The sequence below is a fragment of the Neopsephotus bourkii genome, unplaced genomic scaffold, assembly GCF_033783945.1.
Source record: "Neopsephotus bourkii isolate Nb327-2 ecotype Australia unplaced genomic scaffold, CSIRO-AGI_Nbou_v1 NB_1250, whole genome shotgun sequence".
NCBI classification, from domain to species: Eukaryota; Metazoa; Chordata; class Aves; order Psittaciformes; family Psittacidae; genus Neopsephotus; species Neopsephotus bourkii.
Genome location: NW_026901735.1, coordinates 1,956,161 through 1,973,363, shown reverse-complemented (window position 1 = coordinate 1,973,363; position 17,203 = coordinate 1,956,161). Strand labels below are relative to the sequence as shown.

The 17,203-nt window shown below is 40.2% G+C and overlaps 3 protein-coding genes across 8 annotated transcripts in view; 1 reads left to right on the top strand and 2 right to left on the bottom strand.

The window, feature by feature from the left end:
• Positions 1 to 8,182: 8,182 nt before the first annotated feature.
• Positions 8,183 to 12,988, bottom strand: MKKS (MKKS centrosomal shuttling protein). The gene is made up of 4 exons (XM_061364779.1): positions 11,759 to 12,988; positions 11,109 to 11,284; positions 10,303 to 10,413; positions 8,183 to 9,833 (listed from the first exon to the last, which is right to left on the bottom strand). The coding sequence occupies exons 1-4, from the start codon at positions 12,747 to 12,749 to the stop codon at positions 9,390 to 9,392; spliced, it is 1,722 nt and encodes a 573-aa protein (XP_061220763.1). The 5' UTR covers positions 12,750 to 12,988; the 3' UTR covers positions 8,183 to 9,389.
• Positions 12,989 to 12,990: 2 nt separating this feature from the next.
• LOC133218407 (uncharacterized) lies at positions 12,991 to 16,337 on the bottom strand. Of its 3 annotated transcripts, none has more exons than XM_061364782.1 (3): positions 16,314 to 16,337; positions 14,868 to 15,097; positions 12,991 to 13,192 (listed from the first exon to the last, which is right to left on the bottom strand). In XM_061364782.1, exon 2 carries the CDS (start codon positions 15,078 to 15,080, stop codon positions 14,889 to 14,891), a length of 192 nt encoding a protein of 63 aa, XP_061220766.1. In that variant the 5' UTR covers positions 15,081 to 15,097; positions 16,314 to 16,337; the 3' UTR covers positions 12,991 to 13,192; positions 14,868 to 14,888. The 3 variants fall into 3 exon arrangements, with proteins under 3 accessions (XP_061220766.1, XP_061220765.1, XP_061220764.1); XM_061364781.1 differs by lacking the exon at positions 16,314 to 16,337 and adding an exon at positions 15,845 to 15,942; XM_061364780.1 differs by lacking the exon at positions 16,314 to 16,337 and adding an exon at positions 15,845 to 15,942 and having other exon boundaries at positions 14,868 to 15,093.
• A 74-nt stretch (positions 16,338 to 16,411) lies between these two features.
• SLX4IP (SLX4 interacting protein) overlaps positions 16,412 to 17,203 on the top strand; it is a 79,274-nt gene continuing 78,482 nt past the window's right edge. For all 4 annotated transcript variants that reach the window (XM_061364778.1, XM_061364777.1, XM_061364776.1 and 1 more), the window contains exon 1: positions 16,412 to 16,551. The gene's annotated coding sequence lies outside the window, so the exon portion shown is untranslated. The remainder of the gene's footprint in view (positions 16,552 to 17,203) is intronic.

The following is a 17,203-nucleotide window of genomic DNA, read 5'->3' as shown; positions in this document are numbered from 1 at the left end:
AGCCCTTCTACACAATTATGGCAGAATGCAGTACTACAGAAATAATCTTTTGGCCCATGGCACCAAATCCACTTGCTCCTCTGCATTTTGTAGTGTTTCTAAAACCGTATTTATTACAGCTATGAAATTGATTTTGTGCCTTACAACTGCTGCTGGGTTTGCCACTCACTATGCTTAGTCATCATTTAGGACGTCAAGTACCCTCTATCTGGAGCTAAAAATATGTATACAGATAAGACTTGCAATTCTAACAGTGGCAAACCAGTGATGAATTGAAGGCAAAACTCATCGCAAAACAGGCAGCCTTACCACAAGGCCTCACAGTAGAACACAGAAATGCAGAGTTTCCAAAGCAAATTTGCACATGTATTTTAAATCCTTTCATATCACTTGCTTGGTATGTTACAAGAACTGCTATGTATGAGCAAAGCATCATGGCAAATAAATACCTATTTCCCCATAATACAAGTAGGCTGGTAGGCATATTCAAGAGGTCAATATTAACCTGGCAAAAAAAGGTAATTATCTTCAATATCTTTCCTTATGCAAAGCCTCAGGCAAAAAAGTAAACTCACCTCTGCTTTATCTCAGAGCTGAAACTATTCCTAGCAAAGCTGGATTAAATGTTAAGCCTTGGTTTTCTGTTCAGTTCACACAGACACCGCTCTTGGAGGCCAGACATTTCACAGGCAACAATTACATCACCAAAAGTTTCACATGCTGCTAATGGGCACTTTAGGGAACTGCCAAGAACCATTCAAGGAATTTCCCACCTCCTCCTCCCCGGAACATCATGTCTAAAGCCCCGAAGTAATTTTCTTACTATTTAACAGTTGAAAGTTCAGGTCTTTCCAATCACATAACGGTGGTGTGGGCTTAAAAGAGGAAACAAAAAAGGGAAAAGACAACTGAGTTCTTCCCATCCCTCTCAAACTATCACAAGTTTCAAAAAAATCAGGGTTTAAATTGGAAGGGAAAAATCAGTTAAGATACCAAGACCTAGAGACAAAATTCAGACTGTGCATTTACTGCAGCAGAAGCTGTACGTGCTCACAAAGCTTTTAAACCAGCAGAACTTAGCAGATAAACAAATAATTGAGGATTGAACTTAGAGGTAAACAACAAATTTACTTTTGTGCAGTGCCAAAGCCATTTACAATTCCTAAGCTTTTGTGTTCTGTAACAACATGGGTTCATTAAATCTGATTTTCTTGGAACAGAATGACATGCAGATATACTGTTATATAAATCAAAAACCAAACCACCACAGTTCTTTTACTGTAAAGTGCATTTTGCTATTGTAGAATATTGTTCTTTGCTTCCCCCAATGTAAAAACAACTCCATCTTCCTCCTCCTACAGGCACTAGAGATTCAGACAAATGTAGCCCTGAGTGATTTTATGCCCATAAGTAAGAGTTTTCAGCAACTAAAATTAACCTGTAAGAAAGAAATATCTTGCTTTCAACTCTAATGTCTTTACAGGCAGTAGCAGGTAGACTTCAGATCCCTACCAGTGTTCAAACCAACCAAAACAACCAACACACTGAAAACCACATTCTTGGGATTACACAGAGTAGTGACAGCATCTACTATAGAGTTTGTGGATGATTCTCTCTGTGATGCAGGAAACTAATTTTGCCACCTTGACGTGAGATTTTTGGCTTATTTTTTGCAGCACACACTAAATACAGTCATACAAGATGGTGTATTTAAATCTGCACTACTTCAAGAAACTTAAGACTTTCATTCTGGGTTCCTCTACATACAAGTTTTTTAGCCATTGTTATGACCAATCTAGGAACACTGAATTGAACAGCTCACTCAAACTATTTGTTGTAGTTTGCTTAAAATGTCAACTTCATCTTGAACTTAAGAACTATAATGGAATCTTGAAGCAACTGCTTAGAACGATTGAGCCATGCCATTAAGTATTTTTCTCAATAAATAACCCCACTATCTTAAACACAGAATCATAGAATAGTTAGGGTTGGAAAGCAACTTAAGATCATCCCATTCCAGCCCCCCTGCCATGGGCAGAGACACCTCCCACTAAACCATCTCACCCAAGGCTCTGTCCAACCTGGCCTTGAACACTGCCAGGGATGAGGCAGGCATTAGAGAAAGGTATGTGTTGCTACTCATTGCCTCCAGCTCTTCATAACTTGTTTCCACCTCATGCACAGAGCCAAATGGAAACAGTCCAGAAATGGTGTTTCTCTAGTGTCTAAATCCATAATCAACCTCAGAAATTGTGTACTGTATGTATTCCTTAGCATATACTATACTAAACATCAGCAATCAGGTCACACACACACTATTCTTCTACAGGAGCAAATTCTCTGGCCCACATACAGAAAGACTGGAGTGACATCTGCTGTTATGCTTGCAGCTTTAAGAACAGGATCTTTTTTCATTTAGCAGCCATTTTGATTAAACAGATGCAATGGATCTTCTTAACACCCCAAACCAGGACATGTGCACTCACACTCCGCTCAGAATGCTGTTAGTAAGCTGAACACTGATATAAAGAAGTCCTTGAAGAGGATTTACATTCACTAAGTCATCAAGTGCATACAACTTCTCTTACTTGACAATATTTTAGTAGTCAAGGAAGCGTTTTGATCAGCATTTTTCATTATTAAAAATATAAGCTCATTTCTCTGCTGCTGTGGTTTGGAGATGAGTACTTTATTTGGAAAGGCCCAGGCCATACCAATTAAAAAAACAGAGAAAACTAAACTATTCAGTGCAGGGTTCAAGTATTCCACTTTCTTAGTGTTCTGTATTACATTCTTCTAATTACCAACACATATAAATCAGGTAATTTCCAAGGTAAGAGACAGCAGGGACATCTACAACTGTCTTAGCTACTGCCTGATTAATCACATTTCAGCTGAGTTTCAATTAGGAATGTTCCCAGCTGCAGAACATTAACGCATTTCAGTGGCCAAACCAAACACTTCAGTGCCTGTGCAGAATACTGGAAAAGCACAATTTATGGACAAATTCATGTTGACAAGTAAAGCATCACAACAGGATAGTTCAAGACCTGATTCAGCAAAGATAACCTGCGCCAAACACAAAGCATTGAAGTCAGTGCAATGCTGATCACAGAACTACATGACACTTGAGCGATACAGGGACAGGCAGTTTCACAAGATGCTTTCTAGGATCATGATTTTAAATTCCCCCAAAGAATTTAGGTACAAAACACAAATCTAATCTTCCTTTTCTCACCTCTGCTGGCTGACCCCAACAAAGAAGTAAAAACAGGAGACCAGAGTCAAGGCATGTAAAACCAAGTGAATTTGTCCTGCCTTTGTTAGTTGCAGAAGAAATACTTGGTTGCTTAAAAATGAAGCAATGGAAACCAAAAAAGACAAAAAAGATGTTGGCACAGACAACAGGCCACACCACACACTCCCGTTTAGCAGGCACCACACTGGTGCAAAGAAAGTACGCAAAAAACTCACTTTTTGGTGTCATCTCATGGACTGCAACACTTCCACGATGACAGAAGGGCCATGGGTCGATCCTCTGCCTGGGTCACATATACACTTGTATCCTCAGACTGTGCTTAAGGTGGTCTTCCCATCTAAACTCCAGCCAGGGAGCCCCACATGAAGCAGCTCTTGGGCCATTCCCCTTCTCAAAGATACTGGGAAGGCATCTTAGCCTCCCAAAAAAGCGCCCATTTCAGGAAGCTCCTCAGCCCTCAAGCACACCTTCAAACCCTTGTTTCTCTACAGGCAGGTCACAGCAATCCTCCTCTTAGGGGAACATGCCACCCTGCACACCTGCCTTAGATAACAGCCATCAGCAACACCTTTACATCATCCACATCCAATAGAAGTTGGGTTTCTTTGCCCTGCCTTTTCTTTTGCTGGTCGATCTCCTTGTCTCCCTCCTGAAGCACTCACTACACAAGGGAAATCTTTTTCCCAGCTCCTCCTCCAGGATGAGCCTTTGCTAACATTTCTAGTGCTTTTCCTTGGCCCTTTCACCCTGCCAGGTTTGTTTAAAATCAGCAATTCTCCCATACCTTCAAGAACAGCATCCTGCAAGGTATCACAGGGGTATCAGCAGGAGGGGCTGGGCAGCCTCTGTTGGGACATGCTGGCACACTGATCTGCACCACAGGGCACCTCTGCATAAAAAGATTTAAGGACAAAATGACACTCAGCAGCGAGGAATGAGAGGGGAAAGTGTGAGAAACATGGAGAGGGAGGAAGTTTATCTTGATCCAGGAGGTTTTTCATCCTATTTTTCCCCTTAATCCTGTTGAGGTAGTGTACTGGGTTCAGCTGTAACAGCAAGCAAGCAACTGGGTAGGCACCTGGCAAAGCCATGGACAACCCAGAGAGATTCACCTGCAAAAGCACACTCATAATCCAATCAAATGTACCAGAAACCCTACAACAAACCCTACTACAGCTTTTAGAGTCTGCTGGCACATGACAAAGGAGTAACAAATGAGGGTGTAATAGTTCTGCTTCTGCCACTCAAAGTCACAAAGTCTTGCAAGCACCAGAATTACCACAGTCCCTACAATTCCCTGAAAATCACCGTCATCACCCTTGGGTACACCATCCATCAGCAGAGGATCCTGCATAGCCCTCACACAAGCGATGACTCAAAGTCTTTTCGAGTCATCACCACAAATGAAAACTCATTTTCCCCAAACCTCCCATTTTTTTACCCAATACTTACTAGGTACAAGAGATCAGACTAACAGTACCATAAGCCTTAAGGGAGAAGATACTAAGGATGATACTAAGAATGGTTTTTAAAGATTAAAGAGAGACAACTCAGCTTCTCTACTTGCAAAAAAGACTTAAAGGTTTAAAAAAAGAAAACTATTGATAAGGAATAGCTGTTACATTATGCTACCACGCAAATGCTTAGCTGGTGACATATAACAGTGTTATAATAAGCAGTTAGTATTTAATGTGGATTTAATGCGTACCTGAAGAGAGCTGATGTTGTCAGGACAGAAAATAACAAAGAACCAGAAACTCACTTATAGAAGCCAGACAGTACACAGCTGTGGCCTTTCAAGCTGCATGATGAAAGCTGGAATAAAATGTTTTCATGTGCAAGAAGACTTGAAAGTTCAAGTTTATAAAGAAAATTGTAGTAAGGTATGAAAATAAAGTTCTGCAGGAGATATGTCTACAAGATATTTACATATGTTTAATGTAAACCTAGGTCAAGAACAATGGAAGTCAGCACAGTTAAAGATACAAAGTGCTCAGCCCAATGGAACCTATTCTGCAATTAATTTTATTGGTGTCTGGACTAATAACACAGTGGCTTTATTACATATGCTGTGACTACTTTTCTGCTTCCAGCATAAAGAATAACTCCATGTATACTTTTGAGCTTACTATATGCATGACTAATTTGTCCAATTCAATTTATAGAGGCAGAAAGTAAAGGTATTTCTTTAATGAGAATTTAAGATCACAGAGTTACTCACCAAAAAGTTATTTATTAGTACTGTACAACTTGCCTCTGTTGCCAAGCATGTAGAAATAACTTATATTTAAATTACTGGATGAAAGCTACTAAAATTCCTGAAGTAGACATCAGAATATGACAAGCAATCGGCTACTCAGAAAGGCTACACAGATTATAAGCATGCTGGAGACAGTCTTTGCAATAAAAAGACTGCTTCTGCATCTTCAGAACCATGGTAAAGGCAAATCCAATTAAAGTTCTTCCTATGACACTGACTCATGGATATTGATTTTTCTGAAATTGAGTACTTGCATGACTCAGGTCACATGGCACTGCTGGAAATGTGACAAATAGTTTATTTTGCTACTCAACACAGCAAAACAAGGGCACAAGTAAAATCCAGAAGATCAGGTTCTGGGTAGGGAGAACTGTTTTGCACATGCCCTACTATGCTTCTGATATTCCAGGAAGTATTTTTCCTTACAAGCTTTGACAACTATAAACATTCTCTTTCCTTCCCAGGACAGATCTAAAACTGTAACAGCCTAAAGATGCCCAAACCTTCTGAAAATGAAATAAAAATTTAACAAGTGTAACTTTACCAATACAGGAAATTTGTTTCCCAAACTCATGAATCCGTTTCTACCCTATCTTCGAGGATTAGCATCAGGTGAAAAACTGGTCTGAAATACAAGCAAAGCATGGACTCTGAGGACATACATGATACAGTAAGGATTGCTGAGGTCTGACAATGCTCACCTTGAAATTCAGTCATTTCTGCACAGGGCTTTAAGGTCACGTTTCTCTGGATATGTGTTCTTGAAGGCATAAGGAAATAAATTAGGCTACTGTTAGCAACAGTTGCCAAAATTTCAGAGAATGAGAAAATGCATCTAGGTTCAATATACAGGAAAAAACGGGAGTTTTACCTAGCTGACTGGTTTAAGGAGTCTATGTGAATCCTGGCCAAAGACCCCTTAATGAAATCACTAGAATATTTTAGTTTGGAATTATCTGCCTCTTCTTCCCTGTGCAGCAATTAGTTCTTCACTTCTCATCTGGACCTTGGAACTCTTCACCCACAAATCTCCATGCCTTAAGAAGAGTTAACTATTCCCATTTTATAAATAGGAAAACAGAAGAGAACTTCAGATATTTCTGACTAACTCTATAAATTCACAAGTCAGTAGCAGAATCAGTGAAAAGCAGATATTCTGCATTCTTTGCCAATGCCAAAACAGTAATGTTTAACTGTATGTCTACTTTAAATAGAATGCAATAATAGAAGTACTAAAGATCCCTAAATTAAGCAGCATTTTCAGGTCTGCTTCACTTTGAAGTTTTAAATACCAAAGAGGAACTGCAGTACCAAATGAATATTGAATGGGGGAACAACTATATTATACTGTCACCTTGCTTAAATATGCAGACCTCAGAAATTACAATATCAGCACTTCTTTTTTCTCCTACTAGGCCTGAAGCACTACCACAGCTCAGAAGGCTGAAGATGAACGCTCTGACTTCTTGTATATTACCAGTAGGTCTATTGAAATTTAAATTGCCTCTGAGCAATCTGCAGAAATCAACAGACATGACTGAGGCCATGATCAGAAAACACTTGCAATACTTCGTAATGCTAATTTTTCCCCACTGAGCAAACTTGAAATTCCATAGGGAGCAGGAATAAAACCATAATGACTTTGCAGAGGATTTATGCCTGGGGATATTTCATTTTGCCAATTTGAAAATACAGGGGAAAACATAGCATCTTTGAACCTAAGTTTTACCATAAAACATGGGAGTTCAGCAAAGTTATTTTTATGTTGCTCTAAGAGTCAAATTTCTATTTACTTGTATTTTGAACAGTAGCCAAAGTCCTATTCCTCCTATGTTACCTGTTAAAGATTGGGTAATACTCACCACAAAAGCTCTGGGAAAACTGTAGCATGATTGAGAACTGAACCTGAACTGTACCTATGCAGCCATGCTTACGAAACTGCATAAGCAGCTGCTTATTTATCTTCATCGGTCACACTGGGAGAATAAAATCAATTGCTATTAAAACTACCTACATGTGAAGCAATCTTTGGTTCAGGTATAAATGAATTTTTACCTACTTAGCAAAATTACATTTCATTTTTTCACAATTTTCTAATGCGATTTACTTAAAACTGGGGGGTGGGGGAGAATAACAGAGCTAACAATGGTTTTATAGGAGCTGTGAATTGACTTTCAGCTACCAATATAAAAGAACACCAGCAACAACTTCTACTTAAATAGTGTATTAATTTTCACTTCACAGCTGTAGTCACCAAACTCAGCATTTTTGCACTGCATAACAAGCTGCTATTATAGGAAGTAAAATACTCTAATTCAACACTCCAACTTAGAGACTCATAATTAGACAAAGTAATACCAAGATTCTTCTGTGCCTTAAGATTTATGCAATCATTTGGCTTCATTATTCCAGATGTGTTCCTACGGTTCACGGTATATGGGAGGATCAAGATATGAAAGCAGCCTTTTAAGTAACCAACTTCGAACAGCCTCCATCTCAACCCTTGTAACATTCTCCCACAAAATCCCAAAGGATGCCTTATAGCACTGAAGCAATCCACTTCAGGTCATAAAAAGATAAAGAACTTTAAATAACTTTTCATTTTCTCTAGTGAGAAAGTTATTATTTATGCTCTTGAAATGAAAAAGACTGTGCACAAAAGGTCTGGAAAGATCTTGCTTTAATTACATATTTCAAAACTGAGTTACACAAAACAATTCTACTGCTTATACTCAGTAAATATATTAAAAACTTATGAGACCAGGAAACAAATAAGCAGTCTAGTCTATAACTAACTCGGATGTCTTCTGGAGTATCATGTCATCAGAAATTTGTCCCTTGTGACTGAAAACAAAGAGGGAGAAGGGGCAAAGAAAATGAGTTTCAGCAAGAAACTGTAACACCCCTTTTGATCTCGCATGCAAGCTGAGAATGAGAAACAGTTTTGATCATTCAGTCTACAGCAAGATCAAAAAAAGTGTGAGCAGCTTAAAGCCTTGCTTCATTAAAAGAAAAGAGGCTATGCCCAGTCAAAGAGTTAATTGAATGGTAAGTGGGACATTCTTGCAGCTCTGCTTAAATGATAGAAACATCATTATTTATAGACTGCCCTGCAGTCCACAGAAGACAACCACGGTCCACTTGACAAGTTTTTTCCCTACAGTCTGTCTTTTCAAATCTTCTGTTATCTACCTGCTACCTTAAGATCTCCAGGTTGAGCTTTTATAACTTGCTAAATAAATTAGATATATTCATTCAAATCTCCCAGCCATTTTGAAACAGAAACTGCATATAGTATATGGTGACAAGAACTTTCAGAAAACTTGAAAACAAGTGGCTCGAGATATTTGCCAAGGAAAGCCTTCTTTTACGTACAAAATTAAACACACCAGTGATGAAGTTCTACTGCAATACAAGCTGGAATGAGTACAGGTTTTGCTGAGACTACATGAATTCTAAACCTTAACATACATTTTCTCAGCAAGTGAAACTGGATTCAGCAAGTCAATCCATTTTGCCCATTCCTTTGAAGATGCTACAGATCTAACAAATACCCAAACCTTTGCTTAATGCAGAAAGAATATCAAAGTGCCATTCACTCTCTTGGACATGCTAATTTGAATGCTTGTAAGTCATATGTTACTATGATTCATTGTACATTTGGCTAATCATTTAACAGCTCCTAACAAAATGTTTAACACTTGAAAATGCTTGAGCATGGTAGATGAGCAATCAGAAAAGTACTTAATGTCCAACTGATTTACATTTTCTGTCTGTTGTCCACTCTAAACATTTAAAGTATGTTAACACATCATATATTACCTGCATTCATTTATCTTGCTGTGCAATACAATTCACATAAGATCAGAGCTAATTTTGATCTTTGATGACGTACAAGAGATCCAAAATCAGATTGGCTGTCTCCAGAGCTACTTGCAGGCCACTACACTTTGCAGCATAACAGTCCAACGTCAGAAAGTCAGCAGCCTTTACTAGGGGCTCTTTAGGACACTCCTGTGTAACAGCAGCAGAGCCAAATTGGCTCTGCAAAAGCCTCCATTTGAGATTCTCACCATTACCATTAACCCCACAGCCGCATTTTGAAACTAAGTCTGACCAACTAGAGACAGGTGGAAAACCTGGTGGAACAAACCAACAGTGTCCATAAACCATGTCTGTAAGAATTTCCCCCTCATCGTGATTCAGAGAGTGAGCTACAGACTCCAGGGAACGGCAAAACCCATCAGCAACCAATTGGTATTGTGTTTGAGAACAATCTGTATCTTCAAAACTGCTGGTGGACAGACTGCAACTCTAAAAACAGGAAAACAGAAAATCAGAAGACTGTTTTGCAGAACTAATTTTAATCAAATATGTATCATACTATTGCATTTCTTTTTTTTAAACAGATGGTTGAGTCCTAACTAATGAAGCTTTTCATGTGATTATTCCACAATAGGTAAGATTTCTAAATGAGTCAAAACTGAGTTCTGCACAATTATGTGTCAAGATAAAAATACTACACACTTTTATTTTAGCACTTAGAACAAGTACTTACTATAATAGATAACTAAAGATTAACAAGTACAAAGACAGTATTATCAAGTCTAAAAATGTAATTGAGTATTTTAAATAGAACTCTTTGTTTTATATCGGTAGGCAGACAACAAATATGCAACATTAACCTAGGAAAGACAAGTGTTTAATTGCAGCAGTGATTATACATAAATTCCTGTTTCCTAAATATATTAAGCAGCTTTAGAAAAACCCTTGTCTTTTATACCTTATGTCGTATATAGGAAGCCAGGTGAGTTTCTGTACAGCCACCTCCTAATAACGCCAAAGGTTCCTTCAGTGTTAACTGCAACACATGTTCTGCAGTTTCACAAGCACGCTGAAAACCATATTAATATGACATTAGACATACCATCATTCACATGATTTCCCCCCACTGAAAAAACTACTGGAATAGATGTTTCAATACTTTCTGGTACAGACTTCATAACCGCGAATTACATGTGTATATAAAGCTGTATTTCCAAAACCATGTTCACTTAATAAGAAACTGTCTTTATTTGGCCACATTCAGTATGAAAAAGCAGAAATAAACCGCCAGTATTTTATTCCTTCTTTTGCAAAACAAGGTTATATATAAAAAGTCAATCAGTCCCTACTACATTTCTAAAGCAACTATTCAATGCAAAACTAATGCTTGACTACTACTACAGGTACTGCTCCTGGCCTTTTGCTGGGCAATTTTTTCTTTATGCTCTCATAGACCAAGAAATGAGAATGAAAATGTTTATACCCTGCAGAGGCCTCAAGAACAGGTGAAAAATGTTTGCCCCTAAACAGTTTCCTGTATTAAAATAGAGGCATTAAATGAACATGAAGTCTGCAAGGGCTTTGCAATTTTGGAAACAAGTATGTTTCTGAACTGCTTTCTTGAAATTGGATACCTAAAAATCTAACTAAATTCCATTTATGTACTGAAAATTCACTTTCTAAACTCACCATACCTATATTTCTCACATATTTTTTCCATTAAAAACATGGCTTTTCAAGGAAGAGTTCAAGAAATTTGTCTACCTTCAATTCATCCCATGCTGTTTCACTTCTGTTACAGAGTATCAAGCTGCAGACAACTGTGTCATCAGGAATTAGATGCACAAAGTTTTTGGAAGCAAAACTCTCAATGCACACATCTTTCAGACTGCCGTAACAACCAGGAGACAAGTCATGTATGGAAGCTATTGGCTTTGAACCTGTCCAACATAGAAAAACAAAGGAACATGCATTAGTCATCACAACAGTTTTTGTTGCATTTCATAAAGCATGCTCTTGGCTTTTTAAATTATATGCATTTTTCAACATGTAACATTTCTATCTAAAGAAGAAATCAAATACAGAAACCAAAGAGTTTAAGATAAAAAAGTAATTGTTTTAGTCTCATTAAATTTGTAAATCTATTTTTGCAAAGAGTAACTATAACTGGATATTTCTCCTGCCGCTATCAGTAGTCACATGTGCAATGTTTCATCATTAAAGCCTGCAAAAGATCAATCTCACCTTAAAAACAGTTTTCAAACTAGAAAAGAGTAACTTTGCTCAGCTGTTTATAGACAGGATACAGCAGAAATAAGAGAATCTTTACTCTGCAAGGATACCAACCTAGATAGGTTTTCACTGAGAGATCAACATTACAGACAATTGTTTAGTACAGAAAATTCCCTTGTTACCTGTCATCCGACTCAGGGGTTCCATGAGAGACAGCCCAGCTCTGTCCACAGCGATGACACCATTCTCTTTCAGATACTGCTTCAAGGATGGATGGATAACTTTCTGGCACACTACAAGGCCAACCTCATCATTAACCAGCTGCTTTCCTACATTAAGCAACTGATTCAGCTCTGACATTTCTAGAGAAATTCCATGATGGACAGTTATAGTTCCTTCTTTAGGGTTGAAGCTGTCTCCTGACATGGATACACAGAAAAGTGCTATCTTGATCATGTTTGAACAAGTTCTTTTGACAGTAAGTGGTTTTGCCAATTGAATTTCTGGCGTTTCTATCAGCAGCCCAGGAAGAACTGCAGAATCCATAACTCTTCTCCCTTTCATAGGTACTATTATACACTTTCCTAAAACAGCATTACTCTCAGCATGACATGGAACAGTAAACAGAAAAGCCTTTAAAATCAGTGTGGTGAGATGATCAACCTCTGTTTTATTTAGCATGCAAGCAGGTTTGCTTCTTAATACGCTACGTACTAAACAAAGAAGAGTCTCAACACTGCTAAAATCCACAGCCACTCTGCAACCACAGGCCTCAGATTTGAGATAGTCCATACACAGACTCAAAAGATGCTTGCTTATTTTAATGACAGTGCAAGGTGCAATGTTTAGGCTTTTAAAGTTTTCAATCAAACTACAGCAGAGAATGGCAGTAAATAACCCACAGTCACTGAAGCGGGATATATGGTTCTGTACAGAGGCCATCAAAACACCTAACACAGGATGACTGACAGAAAGACGACTGAGTATAGCTGAAGATTGTGAAGTTGTACAAACATAGCCTCCCACACCATTGTGGAGCTGTTTGAGCCGACCAGCAGGACCATAGCAAGATTTTAATATTCCACTCAGCAGGGACAGTGACTGACTAACTCCATCTTTAGTTAAAGGGTCAGTAATAAATAACGAAGGCTTTTTAGCTTCAAGACGAGACATTTTCAAAGTAAGACTTTAATTCTAGCCAACAAAACAGATTTCATTTCTCCTCGGATCTATAATTCATAGCACTTTTAAAATTTAAAGTAGAACATTTGAATTATTTGCAACTAAGGATCATTTTAAAGGTGACAGTGCATACAGTACAATAACAACATTCCCTGTGACTACTCAGGATCTAGCTCTTAAAACGAGGTTTAAAATCCTATTGTGAAATTGATACACAACAACAGCAGCAAAGTATTTCATTCATGATGATCTTTTTTAGCTTCTGAATGTGAGTGAGCAGATTTTTTTGCAACAAAGTTTACGAGCATGCTTCCAAAATGGACACCTATAACTGACAGTCCCACCACAAGCAGAAAGTTCTTTCTATTCCAGTTAGCTTTCCTCATCTCTTCTTCTGGCAAAACACAGATGAAAAGCTTCAGAGCTAGTCATACCTACAGTAAAGCAGAAAAAGGTATTAGGATAATCTTATGACAATACTGCATAACTTGAACTGCTATTTTAACAAAAAAACTCAAGTAAGGACAATCAAAGAATCATTTAGGTTGGAAAAAACCTTTAAGATCATCAAGTCCAACTGTTAACCCAGCACTACCAAGTTCACCTCTAAACCATGCCCCAAAGACCTCACCTACACATCTTTTAAATACTCCAGGGATGGTGACTCCACCACTTCCCTGGGCAGCTTATTCCAATGCTTGACCAACCTTTGGGGGAAGAAATTTTTCTTAATATCCAATATAAACCTCCCCTGGAGCAGCTTGTGGCCATTTCCTCTTCTTCTATCACTTACTACTTGGGAAAAGAGACCAATCCTTACCTTGCTACAACCTCCTTTCAAGGCAGCTGAAGAGACCAAGGAGGCCTCCCCTAAACTTCCTTTTACAAGGCTAAACAGCCCCAGTTCCTTCAGGCGTTCGTCACCATACTTGTGCTCTGGACCCTTTATCAGCTTTGCTGCCCTCCTCTGGACCTGCTCCAGCACTTCAGTATCTCTCTTGTGCTGGGCCCAGAACCGAACACAGGGTTCGAGATGCGGCCTCACCAGTCCCCAGCACAGGGGGATGATCACTGCCCTGGCCCTGCTGCCACACTGGTGCTGACACAGGGCAGGATGCTGCTGGCCTTCTTGGCTGCCTGGGGAAAGTGCTGTCAACCAGCACTCCCAGGTCCTTTTCTGCTGAGCAGCTTTCCAGCCATTCTTCCCCAAGCCCATAGCATTGCATGGAGTTGTTGTGACCCAAGTGCAGAACCCAGTTCCGAGCCTTGAATCTCATACAATTACCTATATATGATATAATGCTTTTTAATGAAAAAATCCTGTACAATATATATTGCAAAGCATACAGTACACTAATGTTACACATCTTTTAATGACTTCAATACTGACTACCAGTTTCTACACTGTTTTACCTGTGGGTCTATAAGTAACAGGCCACTATAAACCACACTGAATTGTATGAAAGCATCAAAACTATAGTGACATTAACCTGGTTATACGCAAGAACAAAAGAACTGAACTAAGCAGCACTGCTTCACAGGCAACCACTTCAGAAACAAAAAGCTTTTAATGTTCAAACTCAAAATCCCTGCCTCTAAAGGTCAGTTTCTTACTTCAAAATACGTAACAAACAATATTGTTTTCCAGATTTTAAACACTTCAAAACTTAAAGGGATATTCATTTATGTTTCTATGTAACAGCTACAGTATTCAGGCTTCTCTTATATTTAGTTTTATTTTCTATTGTAATTACCATCCCCATTAACGACATAGAATATGTTACTGTGTCACAACTATCTCTGGGCAGTTTTGAACCTGAAAGGATACTGCTGCCTTAGAGTTTGTTTTGAAATATCTTTAAGACCTAAAACATCACTTAATTTATCCTATCACATGGGATTTAGTGGTCGTTTTTAACATATATGATGCATTTTTGGGGTCCATGCAACTCCCAGATTAACTCTGTTGCAAAAAAAAAAAAAAAAAAAAAGCATGAAATTATGGAAGACTAAAGTTGGAGCAGCAACACTGTATCTGTTAGAAAATCCTCATTTAATCGACTCATTTCCTGCCTCAAAGATACACACACAACTAATTCGGTAACTTACCCACAGTACATAGCTCTAATGCTACTTCTCTTTATTTTTGCGATCGTTTTGCAACACGTATGCCACAATCCCAGGTTCTGGAACAACCTCCACTGTCTTCACTTGGAAAAGAGGGCTGGACTTGATCTGAAACCAGCCCCAGTGCACCAGCCCAAGGCCAACTCCCATAACAATCAGAACTTTGTAGTCCTTCCAGATGGTTTTAAGACCCATTTCAAACTGGCATCTACCTAGGTAAAGATAATTTATTATTTTAAATATATTCTAGAAATCCTTCTTTTACTCTATAATAACAGCACAGATGAACCTGAACCTTAATATCGTTAATTACAGTGCAGCAGATGATTAAAACATAAGACACAAGAAAGTCTTACTTTGTGAACTTTAAAAAGTAAAAAAAAAAAACCCATGAAAAGAACATAAATTCAGATATCTTGAAGTGTTAAATTGCTGCATTTGCTTCAAGCTTTGGCATGCTAAATCGTAAATGTAACAAAGCTTCATCTAATTACAAATGTTACTGCTTCAGATAGCAAACATTCTAATTAAGGTGTTACTGCCTCGGATGGTAAAGATATGAGGTCTAAACCAAAGCAGTTTCAAAATACTTTCCTTCCCATAGTTAGTAACATTCAGTGAATGTGCTCCTAACAGAATATGGGACTTCTAACTTGCAGGCCAAAGCTGCACTGCTTCCCACATCATTTTGGGATGCCTGGAGTAGCAGTTACACCCTACTACCTTAACTCTTAGTCTTCAGAAGTGCAACAGTACCACTACAAACACAGTAAATCCACCCTTAAATAAAAGGGATGCATAAAACTCTAATTCCCACAGAATTTTTTTAGGAAGTACCTACAACAGGGAAAAAAAGGCATACATACTCAGGTTTTATATCGAAATAACGCCTTTAAATAGCTATACAATGTTCCTACACCCGCCCACCTTCATCCACCGGCAGGAGTACCGTGTCCTACCCCTCCACCATGCCGTGGGGATGTCACAGCTCGGCACCACTTGCCACACAAGGCAAAAGAGACTCCAAAGTCACGGAGCCGGCCGGTACGCGTAGGGCAGCCGCGCTCCGGCTGAAAGCTGCTGAGGAGACGCTGAGGCGAGGCAGTGCGGCCCGGCCTAGGCAGCCCGTCCTGTGACAGACGGTAGGAACTCCACAGTCCCCAGCCCACCGTCCCCCGCGTCCCAACGACCTTGCAGCGCAGGCGCCTGACAGGCCCTGAGCCGGCTGAGGCGGACCGCGGTGAGCGAAGGGACGGTAGAGTCTCTCACACAGCAAGGGGCTGCGGGTGATGAAGGGGCTGCCCGGCCGCAATCCTGGAGCTCACCTCAGCTCTGGCCCCAAGGAAGAGAGGGAAGGACCCAACTTCCCGACCGCCAACACCTCAGCGGGCCGGGAACAGGGACCGCCCCTCCCCCCCGTGTTCAAACCTCCCAACAGCCGGAAGCGGCGCGGCGCAACCCGGAAACGAGGCTCTCGCCCGCCATTGGCCGAGCCGTGCGCTACGTGCCCACGCTCTCCCGGGAAGACCTCAGCCTCCCGTGTGCGGCTGCGCCGGCGGCCATTTTGCGTTCGGGCAGGGTAGGGCGGGCGGTGGCTACAGCCGGCGGCCATTTTGGATGAGGTCGTGCGTGAGGGCAGCGGAGCCGTTAGAAATCGGTGGAACAGGTATGGCGGGATTGCGGCTCCAGCGCTGGCATTGGCCGGCTCAGACCCTCAGTTGGGGGGCTCCAGGGGGAGCGGCCGTGCCTGTATCTTCAGTCTTTCCTCCGTGTGTGAGGGAATGGTTTGCGGGAGCTGCTGCTGTGGTGGCGGTTCTTGAGGCGCCGCCCCTCCCGCCAGCACCCCCTCCCGGCCCGGTGAGGAGCGAGCTCGAAAGCACTGTCTACGCGTGAAACTCATGCAATTATGGAACTACAGGGTTGGAAGATGGTAAGGGGGCTGGAGCACCTCCCATACGAAGAGAGGCTGAGAAAATTGGGTCTGTTTAGTCTCGATAAGAGAAGCTGCGTGGAGACCTTAGAGCAGTTTTCAGTGTCTGAAGGGAACCTACAAGGATTCCGGAGAGCACTCTTTATCAGGGATTGCAGTGATAGGACAAGTGGTGATGGGTTTAAACTTAAACGGGGAAGTTCAGTTTAGATACAAGGAAGAAGTTCTTTACTGTGAGGGTGGTGAGGCACTGGAACAGGCTGACCAGAGAAGTGGTGAATGCTCCATCCCTGCTGCAGTGACCAAAACAAATTCAGGAAAACTTACCTGGCTTCATTTTTTTCTTTTAGGTGTTTTCTTCTATATCTTTTCTGTATTAAGTCTTCTT